This window comes from Parasteatoda tepidariorum, chromosome 2 (assembly GCF_982258835.1).
Source record: "Parasteatoda tepidariorum strain Cologne lab strain chromosome 2, Ptep-v5.0, whole genome shotgun sequence".
Taxonomy (NCBI): domain Eukaryota; kingdom Metazoa; phylum Arthropoda; class Arachnida; order Araneae; family Theridiidae; genus Parasteatoda; species Parasteatoda tepidariorum.
The window spans coordinates 54,661,071-54,678,940 of NC_141756.1; the positions used below are offsets into that span (position 1 = coordinate 54,661,071).

A 17,870-nucleotide genomic window follows, 5' to 3' on the forward strand; every position below is an offset into this window, starting at 1 on the left:
AGACCAAATTTGTCAAATCAACCATATAAATTTGTATTTTTTTTCTTTTTTTTTTTTAGATAAAAAAAACAGCATGTTAGTTTAGATTTTATGCATAGCGAATTTAATTTAAATCTTGGTTATTATACAACGAAGACGAAAAAGATTCTTAGCTTGGCTTCAAGCATTAACAATATTTTATAGGTATAGGTACAATGTTTGGTATGCTGTCTCAGAGTATTAAAGCAACTGACATTTTAAAAAAAAAGTCTCTAAAGTAGGTCCAACGTTTCAATCACTCCAAATAATTGGTGTCTTACTGTATGTTATAAATTTATATCAATTAAAAAAAAAACTTTTATCTTAGTTCATATTTTAAACTAGGCAAATGAAAGTTTAATCTTTATTATTATATAAAAAGGAAGAAAATGATATGAAGAAAATGATATGATGAAGAAATGAAAATGATGAAATGAAATGAGAAACTTAGCTTTCAAGTTTAAATATTTTGTTATTATACAGTCTTAGACTTATTAAACAACACACATTTGTTTAAAAGTTTCTTTAAAATATTTATCATACGTGAATTTTGAAACATGTGACATTTTAGCATGTTCACAACTGAAACAGCTTTTGATGGACTACACCTTCATATTCAGTTCACCAGTTAAACTTTCCATCGATTTATTTTTAAGTTATTAACCAGAATTTATATTAATTATAATTAACAAGAATTAATCTTAATAATTAACAAGAATCTTCTTATGTATAATTAACATATAATTATAATTAACAAGAAATTTTCTCAGAAATTTTGGAAATTTGAAAGAAAGAAAAAAGGTAATTACTTTTAATGAGTTTTTGAAGGCATAACTGGGACTTTCTTCACGTCCAAATTTTTTGGTAAATAATACTAATCCTTCATAGAGAAATATGTATCTCTGATGAGCTTTAAATCTCAAATCTCGGATTCGATCCTTTTTATTTTCAACCCAAACATTAAAAGGTCCTTGTAAAAGTAATTGCCCATAATCTGTTAGGCAACCCTAAAATAAAAATAAAACTTTGTCACAAAACTGAATATTGATTAATACAACAATAAAAATAACAACATATAAAATGAAAAAGTCAGGTAAATATCAAATAAAAAAATTTCCTTGAAGCAGCTTTAATAAATAAGCAAAATATAATTATAAGTTACAATAGTTAGCAGAGATAGATATAACAATTATGAAAAAAGAATGATCTAGCAAGCAATTAAAGCCTAATTGCTCTGAATAATGAAACTACTATTACACACACTCTATTGAAAATAATTTTTGTTAAATTTATTTACTGTGAAAATTTAAGCAATTAAAATTAAAGAAACGTTTAAGTAATAATATATTAAATTTACAGACATACCAACTTTCTAAGCCAGCTATCAGTAATCAGAAATACAATGACACAGAAATACGTAACGTTGGTGATTATGAAACTCAAAGTTAAAGGTGTATATACTCTATTATTCTACATAGGTATATAATATTAATCAATTTATTCATGAAGTTACTATTATATATAAGTAACACTTACATAAAGATACTACATTAAATATTATACAATACACAAATTTTACACTTCATTATAAAATTAAATTGATTACTTCCAATCAATGCTCTAGTTTTTAGTAAAATTATAACTAGCCCTTATTACTTTTTTATTATTTTGCATTTGAAACACTAAAATGTTTTGCTAACAGCACTGCAGGTTTGTATTTATGGTCTTTGGTTTTTTGATAAGGAAAGAAGATAAGTTTCAGAATAGCTCAGGAGTAAGATGAGATTTCTTTGCTTTTTTTTTTCTTGTTTCAATGAAACTTTTTTTAAATTTATTGTTTTTAGAATTGTTTAAAGTGTAGAAAAAATTATTGTAGATCGGTTGCAAACAACAAATTATATTTATTACTTTAAACAGATTATAGCAGAAATTCTCAAAATGCATAATTTTTATTACTTAACTATAAAACCGTAATCTCAACAATGAAATCCTAATAATTATGGATAAATTGCAATAGTGTTCACTTTTGAGTTTAAATGGGACTATTGTAGATCAGTTGCAAACAACAAATTATATTTATTACTTTAAACAGATTATAGCAGAAATTCTTAAAATGAATAATTTTTATTACTAAACTATAAAACCGTAATCTCAGCAATGAAATCCTAATAATTATGCATAAATTGTAATAGTTTTCACTTTTGAGCTTATATGGGGCTATTGTAGATCAGTTGCAAACAACAAATTATATTTATTACTTTAAACAGATTATAGCAGAAATTCTCAAAATGCATAATTTTTATTACTAAACTATAAAGCTGTAATCTCAGCAATGAAATCCTAATAATTATGGATAAATTGTAATAGTTTTCACTTTTGAGTTTATATGGGGCTATTGTAGATCAGTTGCAAACAACAAATCATATTTATTACTTTAAACAGATTATAGCAGAAATTCTCAAAATGCATAATTTTTATTCTAAACTATAAAACCGTAATCTCAGCAATGAAATCCTAATAATTATGGATAAATTGCAATAGTTTTCACTTTTGAGTTTGCAATAGTTTTCATTTTCTACTGTCAGCTATTTTGTATTTAAACCAATGTCCACAGCTAGAATCAATCAAATTGTAAAAAATTATAAATGCAGGGTCACAAAATTATAACATCATTCGTAGTTTTTTAAAATAAATTTTATTAAACTATAATTTTCAGAAATAATGTGTAGATATTAAACTGAAAATGACACATGCTAAGTAAAGAAAATAAAAAGGAAAAAAACAATTTTGAATTTTCAAGTTTTAGGATACTAATAATTTATGAAACCATAAAGTAAAGACATAAATAAGAATTTTGAATGCAAACTGAAGCTTTATAATGGAGGCTAAAGCTAAGTTGTTAAAATAGCATTGAAATCTTTTATATCATGTCAATTGATGGGTCATGACTTATACTATAGATGAACATATAGAAGCTTAAAATTAACTTGAATTCCAATAAAATTATATTGATAAAGAAAATGTATATGAAAGCAAATTTTACTGGATGGTAACTTGCAACACCTAAAAGAACAAAAACAAGTTTTATTTTAACAAATGTATGTCAATTTGTACTCAATCAGAATTAAGGTAATAAAATGAGTCATAATGTAGCGATGTATACTAAAATGATTAACTACAATAATTTTGTTTCAGGATTCTTTTGCTCTTTTCATACTATCATTTAAAATTGAATAAAATTTTTGCGCAACTTTAATTTTGTGGATGAAAATACAAGTAATAAAACAGGTAAGTTTAATAGAATTTTATGCAGCAAATCTGAAAATCTTCAATTTTAAGTAAGCTAATTAATTTTAAATAATATTTATTCTTATGATTTTAATTTTCAAAGCAAATATTTTTTAAAATGAATAAGTTTAATATTACACAAATGTTAAAAAACAACATAATACATTCATGTGGTTTATAGATTATTAGTAAGGATAATAGATTTTTATAGCAATAATTTTAGAATCTTAAATTATCAAAAAACTAAGCAAGGCCAAATGTGTAATTTTTCCTTTGATTTAAAGCAACTGTATAAAAGTCCTTGCGTTATATTTTAAAGAAACAAATATAAATATATACTTTTCACAATAAAATAAACTAATTAAGTTATCGAGTAAAAAAAATATTTATAAATAAATTAATTTATTTATTAGTTTTTTTATTAGAGTCCATAAATATAAGATAGATGCTACTCTTTTATTCAATTGAATAATTTAAATATTCTACTAGAGAAGCAATTGTGTTCTGAAGTAACAATTTATTAAAATGGATAAGAATAAATATTCCATCAAACTTTTCTTTGCAATCTAAGCTTATTTATGGTATGATTTTAAGCAATTCAAGTTGATGTAATAAACAAAAATAAAATTTAAAATAGAAATCTTACATGGAACCCTGTGATGGCTACTTGGTGCATGCTATCATTCACATATTTTAGCACAGCTAACATTGTGTCTAAAGCTTCTTTAAGTTCAACTATATTTTCTTCACAAAATTTTAAAAGATCCTAAAAGAATAATAACCAGCTATGAGTCAGGTAATTGGTGATTCTGAAATTTGATTATTTACAATTGAAATAAATATACAGCTCAATAAATAAAATTTTAAAAAATATCAACAGGCAAAGCAGAATAATTTCCTATTTAAATGGAAGCTTGTTTATATTTGAATGGTAAAATAAATAAACTAATTTGAAAATGTTTGGAATAACCCATCTAGTCAAAACAAAAAAATAAAGCTTGATCTTGAAAAATATTTTTTTATTTATTAGAAATTTGTGCACTTGAACTTCAATACGTAAATTGCTTCAACAAATTTCTGTTTAAATCTAAATTCAGATTATAATTACCTGCAGTAACAACTGGTATTTTGTAATTCTTTGGACAGGTTTTAGCAAATAGGCACCGAGTGGTAATTTATGACCAAGATTTCTCTGGCATTCCTAAAACAGGTAAATGAAAAATATTAAACTTCTTATAAAACAAAAATATTTATTGTATAAAGCTAGTGAAGCCAATGAATATTGATTAACCATATATTGATAAAAAGATGTAATAATAATTATATACACAGTAAAAACCCCAAACACAGGTACCTTGCGGAATAGGGCCCCTGTAATGGATGTAAAGAGATGGACTCTATTCAGAGTTATCAATGAATTTATTGTTCAAAAGATTAAAAATACATTAAAAAATAATAAAACAAATTTAATTCACTAAAATACCAATCCACTAATGGTAATTTTTTAATAATTTTAAAGGGCATCAATTTGTATTTTTCCTCAGTCATGCAGCAGCTTATTTTCGTAAGCTTATTACATTCTTACAATCATAAATAACTATAATTTTTAATTCTTTGATGAGAAGAATTTTGGCTTGTTATAGTCATTTGTATTTTGATTATTCATTTATTAAAATTCTCTTAAAGACATTTTTATCAGTGTCTAGAACTTAAAGAAAGAAAAAAATAAAATCCGTTAATAAATATTGTTAGGTGTATGCACAAGTTAGTACTATGTCAAATGAGTAATTAATTTCTCTGAACCACTTAAAATGAATGCGCTAATGATGAAGCATTAGGAATTTATGCACATGCTGGATTTAATAGCATAACAAAATATACATTAATTTGTTACAGGTTGACATTTGTTTTAAATTGAAGACTAAATATTTTTATTGAGAAAGTCATGGAAAAAAATTTATGACTTCTAATTTAGATATTTAATTTTCATGTTTGTAGTATTATCAAAATACAAATAAAATAAATTCTAAAATCATACTAAAAATATTTGAATAAAATGTCTAAAAGTTATGTTTACTTAAATAAACATAAATGCTAAATCATAAATATAACCATACATGGCAATACTTTTACTTTCCTTACTTGTAATGAAAGTAAAAAGTATGTACTTTTCTTCTACTTAGTTACTTTTTAAAATTCTTACTTTAACTTGTTTTGTTTAAAAAAGAAAAAAAATCTTTCCTTTTTTCTGAATTTTTTAAAACCTTTTCCTCAATTTTTTTTTTTTTTTTTTAAATTTATAAGTTTAATGCATTATATATTCCTTCTCTCTAAAGAAAAAACAGTTTTTTTTCTTCCTTTTCTTACATGTGACCACAATGAGGTTGAAGGTCAAACACAACCACCTACAAATTTCTAGAAACTAAGAACCACCCCACTACGTTGATTAATTTTGTTTCTATTGAAAACAAAATGTTCTGATAGAACCTTCTGTTCTTTACCATATAAACATTTTGTTCATCATGTAAACAAATTTAAAAATAAAGCTTTTGTACTGAATTTTTGTTGAGTGGATTCAATACGAAATATCTGTTACTTGCATAAGAATACATTTTTTAATTTCTTTAAACAAAAAATATAATATTTTTAAAATTTGGTCAACAAATTAATTTATTACTACAAATTCCAAAAGTAAAAAGAAAATTTCTTAAGATTTAGATTTAAAATTAATAAAACTCCTATTTTATATGCACACACCAAATTTTGATTTCTGGTTTTGTTTCTGGATAATTCCAAAATTCATATTTCAAGGAATTTCCCAACATTTTCACGCATTTTAAAGTTTTATATATTTTAATTAAAAATTCCTTTGAATTAAAGTTATATTATATTTTTTGAATGAAATTTAAGGTTACTTAGAATTTTTGATTTCCTCGAAAAGTATTTGCACTAACAATTTTAAATTAAAACTTTTCACTTGTTATTTTTACTTAAAGTATTTGCACTTTTACTCATTACTTTTTTAAAGCAACATTTTTATGTATGCATATAACATAGTTTATATTCACAGGTATTAAAAATTTTTTCAAAAAAAAAAATTACTTACTTTAAAAAAAGGATTGTCGTCACCACATTGTCGACGGAGGGATTCAGATTTAGGCTTATTCAGGCAATAAAAACTATATAGTTTATGGAAGGAATCACTCTAAAACGAAAAAAAAACTACATTAAAAAATTTATTGTGAATTGAGTCAATTTTTTGTTGGATTTGTACTTATACTGAAAGCTATACATAAAATATTAAACTACAAACAAATATATATGATAGTTTTTTTACTAGTATTTTAAACCCTAAATGAATATCATAAAGTATTTCAAAACTCAATAACTTTTTAGAAAAGGTTCATATATATATATATATATATATACATTCCCAACTATCTGGTCTAATGTGGTGGTAGGATAGACAAGAAAAATAGCCAGTTAAGAATAAAGTCCACTCCTTACTACTCTCACATATAATTAAAAATATTTGATTAAAATTTTAAAGTAAATGCTTCAGGCAAAAAATTAAATAATGAAAAAACACTCAAATTTAATAATGAAGTACACAAATGAGAAAAATTATGAATAGAAAGAGTAAATAAGTATAGGTGACTGCTTTGGCCTTCTTCATTTTTGCCTTTTATACCTAACAGAATGAATTTTAAGAACAGCTGGTTATTTTATAACTAACTTTTTTACCAGGCCAGATAGTACAAAAGACAAATAGTCACAAATCAGATAAGCAGGAGCCTACTAAGTATACATTGGTGTTTAAAAGATAAGAATAATTAAAAATGGAAAATTATTCAAGTATCATTTAAACACAAATGTTAAAAGAAAGCAGATTGAATAGAAGAAAGCAATACGTAACATGATTATATGTCCTCTAAATAAAAAGTAATATTTTGTAGCTAGCAAAAAGCAAATTTTTCCCTCACTGATAGTGCCAAATTCATTAAATTGTATCTGCCTTGTCTTTTTTTTTCGGGGAGGGGGATTACAATTTAGAACCTTTACAGAAAACAGGAATTTTTATAAAATAAAACTTATCTGTATAAGATTTTAAAACTAAATTGCTTAGAATTTTATAATTGATAATTGGTAAAGTTAAACTTGGATAGTTCAAAGTCAAATGAAGCAGAAAACATTTAAAATATATGAAATTCATATTACACATGATATCTCAAACAGAATAAATTTAAAAAAAGAGTAATTCCACAGTTAAGGATAACATATGTAAACTTAATCTAAGAAAATTGATATATTTTTCTCACTTTATCAAACATTGCTTAAGAGCTTAATTAATCCTCACTTTTTAATTGCCATTAAATTTCGAATTTTCTTGACCATTTCTAATTTCCTTTTAAGGTCTTTTCCCACTTCCCTAATCCTTGCTATCTTTTAAATTCAAGTGAATGATTTAAAAGGCACTTTAGCTTTTGGAAATGCCAAAGTAAGAGCATAGAAACAAGACTTAAATTAGAAGCACTGAATTTCAAAATTTTACGAACTCATTAAATCATACAAAAAGTCCAAAATAAGTGTTCTGGAAAAAAAATTTGCTCTTTAATCAGCAATGAAATAGATTTTCCTGCTAAAAAAGTGCATTCAAGTCTCTTCTCAGGTATAATTAATTAATAGTAAATGCAGTAGGAAGGGGACCTCAATTTTAGTTTCTTAAAAAAAAAAAAAAAAAAAAAAAAAAAAAAAAAACCTTTTTTACCTTTAGAAACAATTTTTACCTAAATATTTCAGGGAAATCATACAAAAAAGTTAAAAAATACAACAAAATAAAAATCAAATTACTTATGATTTTTTTAAAAATATTTTTGAACAAAATTCTAGAGTAAGTCAATCAATTGCTATTCATTTTTTTTTTTTTTTTTTTGCTGACTGAATTAGAAGTTTTGAAACATAATGAATACTTTTATATTATGTCTTAATTTAACTATTAATGTAGCATTTAACTATTAAATTATTTCCCTATTAACTATTAAAGTTGCAGGCTTTTTATAATAAACATTAAATAGTAATTAACATAAAAATAAATGGTGTAAGCATGTTATTAATTTAGATAAATAACATAGAATTCAAATAATTTTCTAATGAATTTCATATAACTGGAATGTTTCGGAACTACTTAAATATGTAACGTATCAACAAACTTTTGGTTAAGATTAAATGATCCCAAACAAAGCATCTGCAAACAAAACTATGGCTTCTTTTTGAGAATAAGTGCCCACCTTATGTGTGTCATAGATCAATATGAGTTAATTATTTATTTTTGAAATTATATTTAGAATAATAAATCGTTCAGGAATCGGTTTTAAAATACATTCATGGGTTATAAAGTTAACTCAATGGTTAATTTTAAATAGCAATTAAATAGCTTAGACTTTTTTTTAGTGAACTAAAATATAAGATAAATGCATTGTATATCTCACAAATTTTAACTTTCAGTACTCAAAAACTTACTCTACGCACAAAACATTTTCCAACTTGTTCAGGAGTGCTGCTACAACCCTCAAGGTCAATTAAAAAAGTGCTGAAAATATATAAATTGATAATATTAATGTTTTAAAAGTTGGAAAAATGTCTTGATTATGTAAAAAACAATAAAAGGCAAAAAACATTAAAAATATTTTAATAGTATATATATTTTTATATATTACATGTATTATATATTACCATGCATTTATGCATTATATATATATGTATATATTTTTTATATACAGCACAATGATAAAAATGTCAAAAAAAGTAGACAATTGTAAGAATCAATTAAACTAGAATATAAATGACTAAAAAGTACATAAAAAATTAACTTTGAAGTCATGAAATAAAAAAAAGTATAAAACAACAACATTTTTTGTAAAAGAAATTATTGTTTTAACTAACAGTATAAAATAATAATTGATTCATATAAATATAAGTTTGGGTGAAAATTGACACATAAAAATAATTCTTACTTGTAATGAAATAAATAAATATCTGACATATTTCCAAATAGGACATCTTTTTTATCAAAAAGCACAGGAGGAACTAGGTCACTCGTGGCAGGATTATCAATTTGCTTCATATACCCCTTTAAAAATAAAATTTAACTACTTAAGAAAAACATCACTAGCAAAACACAAACACACACAAAATATTCTAATAAATAACTTAGTTATTGCAAAATAATTAATTTTCAGTACATGCCTTTCTAATAATAAAATATAAATAATTAAAAAAACTATTTGCTAAACACAATGGAATATAATTCCAATAAACTAATTAATCAGTGCTTTAGCACATCTTTGGTTAAATTCTACTTTACGTTTCCAATTTTATATTTGTAACGATACTTGATTTTTATTCATTAGTGTTAACATAATTTAAAGCAAAATTTATCTGAAATAATTGTAAATTTTTATCAACTGAAATTATTGAAAAACTTGATGCTCTATATCTCACGAATTGTAGATGGTTGGAAAAAGACATGCCTGTAAATCAACTAGACCAAGCAATTTATTTTTTGGGGTTAAAAACTATAATACATATTCATGGATTGGCAAAAGTTTAAAATTTCCAGGAGCCATATTATAGAATGAAAAGAAGTTTAGACTCTTTGTGCTCTATGAAATCACAAAGACTCCCTTAGCTTTACGAAATCTATATCTCACGAATTGTAGATGGTTGGAAAAAGACATGCCTGGAAATCAACTAGACCAAGCAATTTATTTTTTGGGGTCAAAAACTATAATACATATTCAAGGATTCGCAAAAGTTTAAAATTTCCAGGAGCCATATTATAGAATGAAAAGAAGTTTAGACTCTTTGTGCTCTATGAAATCACAAAGACTCCCTTAGCTTTACGAAATGACAGGAGCCAGAACCATAGGTGCCATATTATAGAAAAGTAGCACAGACTCTTTTTGTTTAACGAAATGAAAAGGGAAAGAACCAATTCTTAGAAGCCATATAATAAAATGAAAAGTAGCATACTTTTGTTTTATGCAATGGCAAGGATAACTTATGCTTAGGAAATGAAAGAGATATAATTTAATATTGTCTAAAAAAGTAGTAACATATTTGTCATCAGAAGTAACATATTTTGTCAAGAATTCAATTAGGTATTTAAAATATGTTAATGATTTGTTATTTTAAAATATATAATACAATGTGTTAAATAATAAGGACAATGCACAAAATAAAAATAGAACCCCTTAATGACTTTTGATATCATCATTAGATTTTCACGAGATAAAATACAATCTTAATAAATTAGGAACTAATCTTAAGCATGCTAATTAATTTGTGATGGTGGAATTTTACAGAGTACAAAATGAAAAAAGAACTTTTTAATAACTATCTCATGATTGGATTTTCATGGACTAAGACACAGTCTTAAAGATTCGAAGAGCTTATTCTTCAACATGCTAAACGGCAATATTTTAAGTTATCAAACTTGACACAAAAACAGAATTCCTTTCAATAAACATGTCCAACATTCCATGTTGGTTTTTGTCATTTAAAATTACACAGTTAAAAAGAACATAAAAACTTGTTCCCTTGACCTCAAACTTGTTTACTTGGTTGTTGTGTTGTTAAAAATTATTCTTAACCATTATGAAATCCTCCCCATAGAGTTATTTTTGGACAAAAGCGTTCAATAATTATGGGCAAATACTATTTAATTATCTAAATTAGCTCGAGAGAAGTGAGAAAAAACTTAAAAAGAAAAATTAACATTAAGGGACTCAAACTACTCCTACTGCCAAAACTATCTGGACCATATTCTCCAGATTGTGGCTACCCCTTTTATTCTCAGGTCAAGAATCTTAATTTGTTGTATAAAAAGGCATGTTTATCAGAGAAAGATGTATTTCATTTTGTAATATAGAATATCACCTTCACAAATTAACATATTTATGGAGAGTCCCTTAAATCAGATAAATTACACCTTAGCGAGTGAATATCCTATTATTAAATAAATAAATTAAAAAGTGTTTTCTTTTTAATTTTGCACAGTGTAAATTTATTGAAATACAGAAGTTTTTCATAACAGCATATTATATTTTTTGTCTTTCAAAACACAAAACAAATATTCTTTTATTCCTAAAGGAGATGATTCTACCTATTTTGACCAAATAAATTAAAAACATACAGGATTAATAATTTTTAAGTATATTAAGTACTGGTTCTTAAATAATTCAAATCCCCTTATTGAATTTCCCACTTTAAAAATGTAATATTACTTAAGGGAAGCATCACTAATAAAAGAGTATATTTAAAAAATTCAACACTTACAGTTAATATGCTGTTCAATTCAGTGACATAAGTTTTTTCAGTTTCGATGAGTTCAGTCATGACGTGCCTGTAAAATTCAATTATTTCTAAAAAGACTTGAGTGCATAAAATACAATAAAATAACACCAACTTAATGTCACGAGAGTTTTTTCCGTGTAACTCTTAGAATCATGATGCTTGATGTCTTAGGCTATATAATATTTTATACAATTCCTGCACATTATAAAAAGTACTTTGATTCTTGAACGATATAAAATTCAATTATGTGGTGGACATAACAGATTCTAGAGTGTAGAAGAAAAACTATGTTTTTTTTTTTCTTTTCATTTTTTAAGGGAAGCACCAGAGTACTTTTAAACAGATTTTCAGATGCAATAATATTAGCAAAATTGATTGTAAAACTATTGAGGATAGAATACTTAAAATAAAAAAAAAATACGTGAAACAAATGCTAATAATTAAGTTTATACAATCTGGTACTAACAATAATATTTCACAGTAAGAAATGTCGAATCAGTTAAATATTGAATAAATTTAAAGTAATGTTTAAAAAATGAGTGTTAACAAATAGAACTTCATTACAGTTTTGTTTAATAATATCTGCAGATTATAGATGTTTTTAGTGTTGATAAATAAGGAATGAAACAACAAACATAAATTTTTAGTTATGGTTTCAGGGCATTTATTTGAAAAATATTTTAAAAATATATAGCATTCCATAATTTTTAAACAAAGGAAGATTAGGATGAAACCAAATTAAAAAGTTATTTATTATCCCATTTAACAGCTGTTTTTGGAATCAACATGAAAAATATGTCTCCTTTTTAATTATTTGATTTTGATTGAATTCTGAGAATTAGATGAGGTTGAAGGCGAGATATACTGGTTGGAAAAAAATCAAGTATAAGAACATTTGTAGTTCTTAAATGAGGAAGAAAAATCACTTAGATTAATATGTGTGCAATATGGTTGGCTTTTTGTCACAAAATTTTGAATAGTTTCAGAGCAATAAATTTATATCTTACCATTGTTTCAACTTTAATACATCAGCACTATTACGTTGAGAAGGAGGATTAGAATCACTTCGAATAGGATAAAAGTATGGAGCTTCTTCAGCCTCATTCTCTTCAAAACAAATCTCAATAGTAGTCTAAAAAGTTATAAAAATGTAAAATAACACTCAATAAAATGTATTAATAATGCTGTTTCGAAACAATGCATATCAAATGATTCTTCGCAAAAACAGTTCATTACATCAACTATTTGCAAATGCCATACAACAATAGATGAATTTTAAATGCATCAAATGTAATAAAGATAGTTACGAATTAATGAACAAGTGAAAAATAAAATATAAATAAATAAACCTTTGAGCCTTTCTTATGAAGTTTTCGATCACCATCTGGTGAGGGCCTACGCAATTGAACATGAGAAGGCACTTTAGGCTCAGGAACAACAGCTTGGACAGGTCGTACTGGTTTAGCAGCTAACTTTTCTAAACTAGCTTTGCGCTTTTCACACACTGTTTTCATATCTTCTAAACGTTTTAGGACCTAAATAATAATTTTCATAATTGAATAAATTAGTAATTTGATCACATTCATAACACAAATATTATATTTAATTGAAATAAATCTCATAATAATAGCTAAGCAGTATGGAAAATAATTATTTAAATTTTTTTTAACTAATTTATAATTACAGATTCATAATGATAAAAAACTAAAACAGAAATTTAAATAAAAAAAAAGTCTTTTACTCTTAACATAACTTTAACTAGTCTTAACTTTTTTCTTAACTTTTACATATCTATAACTCAAAAATTAATAGGTACCAAAATACGCTGAAAACAATTTTAAACACAAATAAAATCATTTAGAAATAGCAATACAAAATTTCTATTTTGAAATTACATAAAACTAACAAATATTTAAATAATAAATAAATAAAATAAAATAAAAATTTTGCTACGGATTAGCCTGAATTGGATTTGTACATGGTTAAAATACAAATTTAGTTAATAAATTATTTAATAATTATAATATACAACAATTAACTCAATGATTTTAAATAGAATTTAATTACATTAGTTGGATATCCATTGTTTTTTTATTATCAATTTTGGAAGAGTTCATCTATTTCTTTTTTTTTTTTTTTGATAAATTAACATTACTATGATTCTTTTAATTATACTCATTTGATTAAAAATTGTAAAAATTTAAATAAATATTTTCAGTGTAATCTTTTTATCTCTCCCTCTCTCTCTCACTCACTCACTCGCACGCACGCACACACACAAATATATATATATATATTTATATATATATATTTATATATATATATATATATATATATATATATATATATATATATATATATATATATATATATATATATTATATATATATATATATATATATATATATATATATATATATATATATATATATATATATATATATATATATATATATATATATATATATATATATATATATATATATATATATATATATATATATATATATATATATATATATATATATATATATATAAATATATATATATAAATATATATATATATATATATATATAGATAGATACATATATATATACATATATATATATATATATAGAACAAAATAATATATATAAAGAACAAAATAAAATGCTCTGTATTAAAAAAAAAGCCCAATAAAAATAGTACATATATTTAATATATTACCTGTTGCACAAGTACTCTTGTTTCTGGCGAAATAGCACCTTTAAGAATAGGATGGTTTTCTAATTCTTCACTGATTTGAAGATCAGAACCTTTCTGCAAAAACTCTTCTACATTTTTTAAGGCTCTTGCAGCAAACTCATGGCAAGTGCACTTTTCAATCTGATGAGAGGCTAAGAATTCAACACCTTCCGTACACCATTTGTTTGCCTTTGAAAATAAAATAAAAATTCAAATAAATAATAAGGATAATATTAATAAATAATATATTTAAAATTTGGAGAGACTTAATGAGATAATTGTTTTGATAAACTGAATATTTTAGAACTTTTGATTGTTTTAATTATTATGCAATGAAAATTTATTACATTCAGCTTAAAGTAAGATAGTTATAACAAACACAATTGTAACATTATGTATATTATAACTCGCATTATAACAAATATAATAAAGCTTAAAAAAATAATTTATAAGATTACTGCATTAAGCCTTACGATTTAGAACTTATTTTGAATATGAGTTCTCTACTCTCTTTTATTATATATAATTTTTGCATGAACTTAACTTTTTTTCGCGATGAAAAACTATGCGTTCTCTGGGATACGTAATAACTTTTTGTGTACCCTCTGATTTTTAGTGTCTTTGCTTCATTATAACACACAAGCATTATAACAAACAACAGCATTTAAAATTCTTTTCTCATGTCTTTTAGATTCTAATCGTGAGGAGAACTGTGCATACATTTAGGACTTTAAAATTATATATCTAACTTTATAACTGACCTATACTCACTAGTATAAATGTGAATTTTTTAAAAAATGCAAATTTCATAACAGAAATTAAAGAGATTGTAAGTAAAACATTATTTTTGCCATAATATTAAAATCAAGTGTTTTTTTAAAATCTATTTTTGAACGTCATTTTACTTAAGAAACTTGAAATTATATAATTGTTTCAAATATGCTATAAGACAAATTCTAAATAAGTGGAATTGATTTAACTTTTACAATAAACATGGAAGGTGCTCACTAAGATGAATGAAACCTAATCTAACAGTCATGAATAACGATAACAAACACATTACAGTTATAAAAATTGCTGCTAAAAAGCGTTTTCTCTTACATCAAATGAACTACAATTTAGCATTCCACATAAAAGCTCTTTATCAAAATGATTTTCAATAAATATGATGATAGATTAATAGAAGTGAAATTATTCAAAAGTAAAATATAAAATAGCATTCACATAATACAGCTGTTTCAAAATAATAAGCTTTTAGAATAAGAATGGATTGATGAAAAAACACCCATAACAATAGCGTATAACTAAAAAAATAAATAAATATAAAATGGAAATACAGTTCATGCATTATAAGTTAAGTAAAATATAAAATCCAATTAAATTTAAAGTACAAAAATATAGTAATGTACTTTTATGTTAATGTACAGTGCTTAAAAGAAAAGGATCACTCAGATTAATTTTGTTCTTCACTAGTTCTAGGGTGACCTAAAAATTTTTTTAATTCGTGTATTTTTATTCGTGTATTATTAGTTACAAAATCATGCAATTCTATATCATCAAAATATGGAAGGCGGTAGACAAAATCAGGAAAATATTGTTCCAACAGTTTAGTTAGAAAAGCAGCCTTAAGTTAGGACTGCTTTCCTGAAAGCTTAAAATAGAAAATTTGAATTAAATCTATCAAATATTCAATCTATCAATATAAATCTATTAAAAAATCAAAATCTATCAAATGAATTCTAATTTTAAAAAAGTCGTATTTTTAAAATACGATTTCTCAGGAGCTATTTGACCCATTTTGCATTTCGCCATATAATATTACATTCTCTAAAATGATGTAAAAATTTTTATACCTTATAATTCAAAAATTTTCAACTCTTAAATATAATAATAAACAATAAACAACTATTAAAAATTACTTTTTGTATGAAATTATGTTAGGACAAATTAATTTTATAATTGCATGCAAAATCTTTTCAATTTGCTCGAAAAGTTCTCAAGATATAGTGAAATACGCAAAAAATAACTTTAAGGGGTCCAAACCTTCATACCTTTTCTACTTTGGAACTGCTATACATATTCTTAGTAAATAAATGCAATTCGATGTACTTTGCCTTTTAATTAGGACAAATGGGTATTGTTATTAAGCTATAAAATAACTAATTGTTAAATGACATAAAAATTAAATTCAATGCAACCCTTCAATATGTTTAATAATTTTTTAAAGAAAAGAAAAAGAAAAGTTGGAGCACCTTTACACTAAATTTCCACTTAAACTGGAGAATATATAAAAAGAAATATTTTGTTTTATTTAAATAAACATGCAATTCAAATACACAATTATGTTAATACAGTAAAAAGTCGAAAAAGTGCCCAAAAAATATACTTGGCACAAACAGAACAAGACATCATTCAAATCCAATGAATACGTCTAAATGAATATTTATTGATGCATTAGAAATTAAAAATAGTATAACATGCAGCATTTAATTGAGAACACATATAAAGAACACACACAGCAGCTTGACAAAAGATATACCACACGCTCATCCATGCAAACTTTAAAATTCTTCTTTTCCCTTCGGCAAAGAAAAATGGTTAGATAGTAAAATCAAAATACCTTTTCTATTTTTTCATGCAGATCACAATATTTCCTAAGCATGTCAAGCTTATGATGAAGCTGCTGTTTGAAGTCACCTACCATCTTCTCAAGTTCTACACACTTCGGAGCAATGGAATCAACACCATAGTGATTATCACCAATGAGCTTCTCACCCATCTCTTTCAACTCTATCGCTTTATTTAACTCAACCTAAAACATACAGAAATGTATATAAAACAATAAAATTAAAAAAAGAGAACTGCATAAAAATAAGCAATATGAAGAAATTTTTATTTTTATATTAAACAGTTGATGATAGAATTCAAATCATTAAAACCGGCAATTTGAATCTCTTCAGGGTGCATAGCTAGATTTTTAAACAAAAAATAAGCATTTTATAAGCACTCAAAAAATATTTTCAATCACTTTTCAAAAAAACATCACAATTAGGATCTGTGCCATTTTATAAAAAAAAAAATTATCTATCGTTTAAAGTTCTTAATTTATAAACACAAAATCAATAAAATTAAAAAAAAAAAATTTTTGCAAAACTTTTGCATAATTATGATAAAATAATCAGTTTTTGAGAAATATGGCAGAGAAAATTTTAAAAATCATGCATTTTTTGTAATTTAGAATGACAATCGATACAGCAAAGAAAAAATCTCTTTTTAAAAGATAAAAAATAAGCACTTTTTACAAACCCTGAATAAAAAAAAGCACCTTTAAGGGCTTTTAAAAAACGTATATCAAAAATAAGCATCTTTAAGCACTTTTCAAAAACGCTACAAACCCTGCTCTTTGTATTTTTGTTTTTAAAATAATTTATTCATGTAAGACTTTAATTGTTATTGCACTAAGTCCTTCAATTATTAACTGAGG

General features: G+C 24.3%; 1 protein-coding gene across 3 annotated transcripts in view; it reads right to left on the bottom strand.

Annotated features, from left to right (window-relative positions):
- Window positions 1–17,870, bottom strand: part of LOC107454627 (guanine nucleotide exchange factor DBS) — a 117,983-nt gene that overhangs the window by 8,275 nt on the left and 91,838 nt on the right. For all 3 annotated transcript variants that reach the window (XM_016071876.4, XM_016071888.3, XM_016071882.4), the window contains 11 exons: window positions 17,007–17,198; window positions 14,369–14,575; window positions 13,011–13,196; window positions 12,669–12,793; window positions 11,644–11,710; window positions 9,321–9,436; window positions 8,827–8,896; window positions 6,413–6,511; window positions 4,415–4,507; window positions 3,953–4,072; window positions 828–1,025 (listed from right to left, as the gene is read on the bottom strand). In XM_016071876.4, the coding sequence (XP_015927362.1) occupies window positions 828–1,025; window positions 3,953–4,072; window positions 4,415–4,507; window positions 6,413–6,511; window positions 8,827–8,896; window positions 9,321–9,436; window positions 11,644–11,710; window positions 12,669–12,793; window positions 13,011–13,196; window positions 14,369–14,575; window positions 17,007–17,198 (1,473 nt within the window). The remainder of the gene's footprint in view (window positions 1–827; window positions 1,026–3,952; window positions 4,073–4,414; window positions 4,508–6,412; window positions 6,512–8,826; window positions 8,897–9,320; window positions 9,437–11,643; window positions 11,711–12,668; window positions 12,794–13,010; window positions 13,197–14,368; window positions 14,576–17,006; window positions 17,199–17,870) is intronic.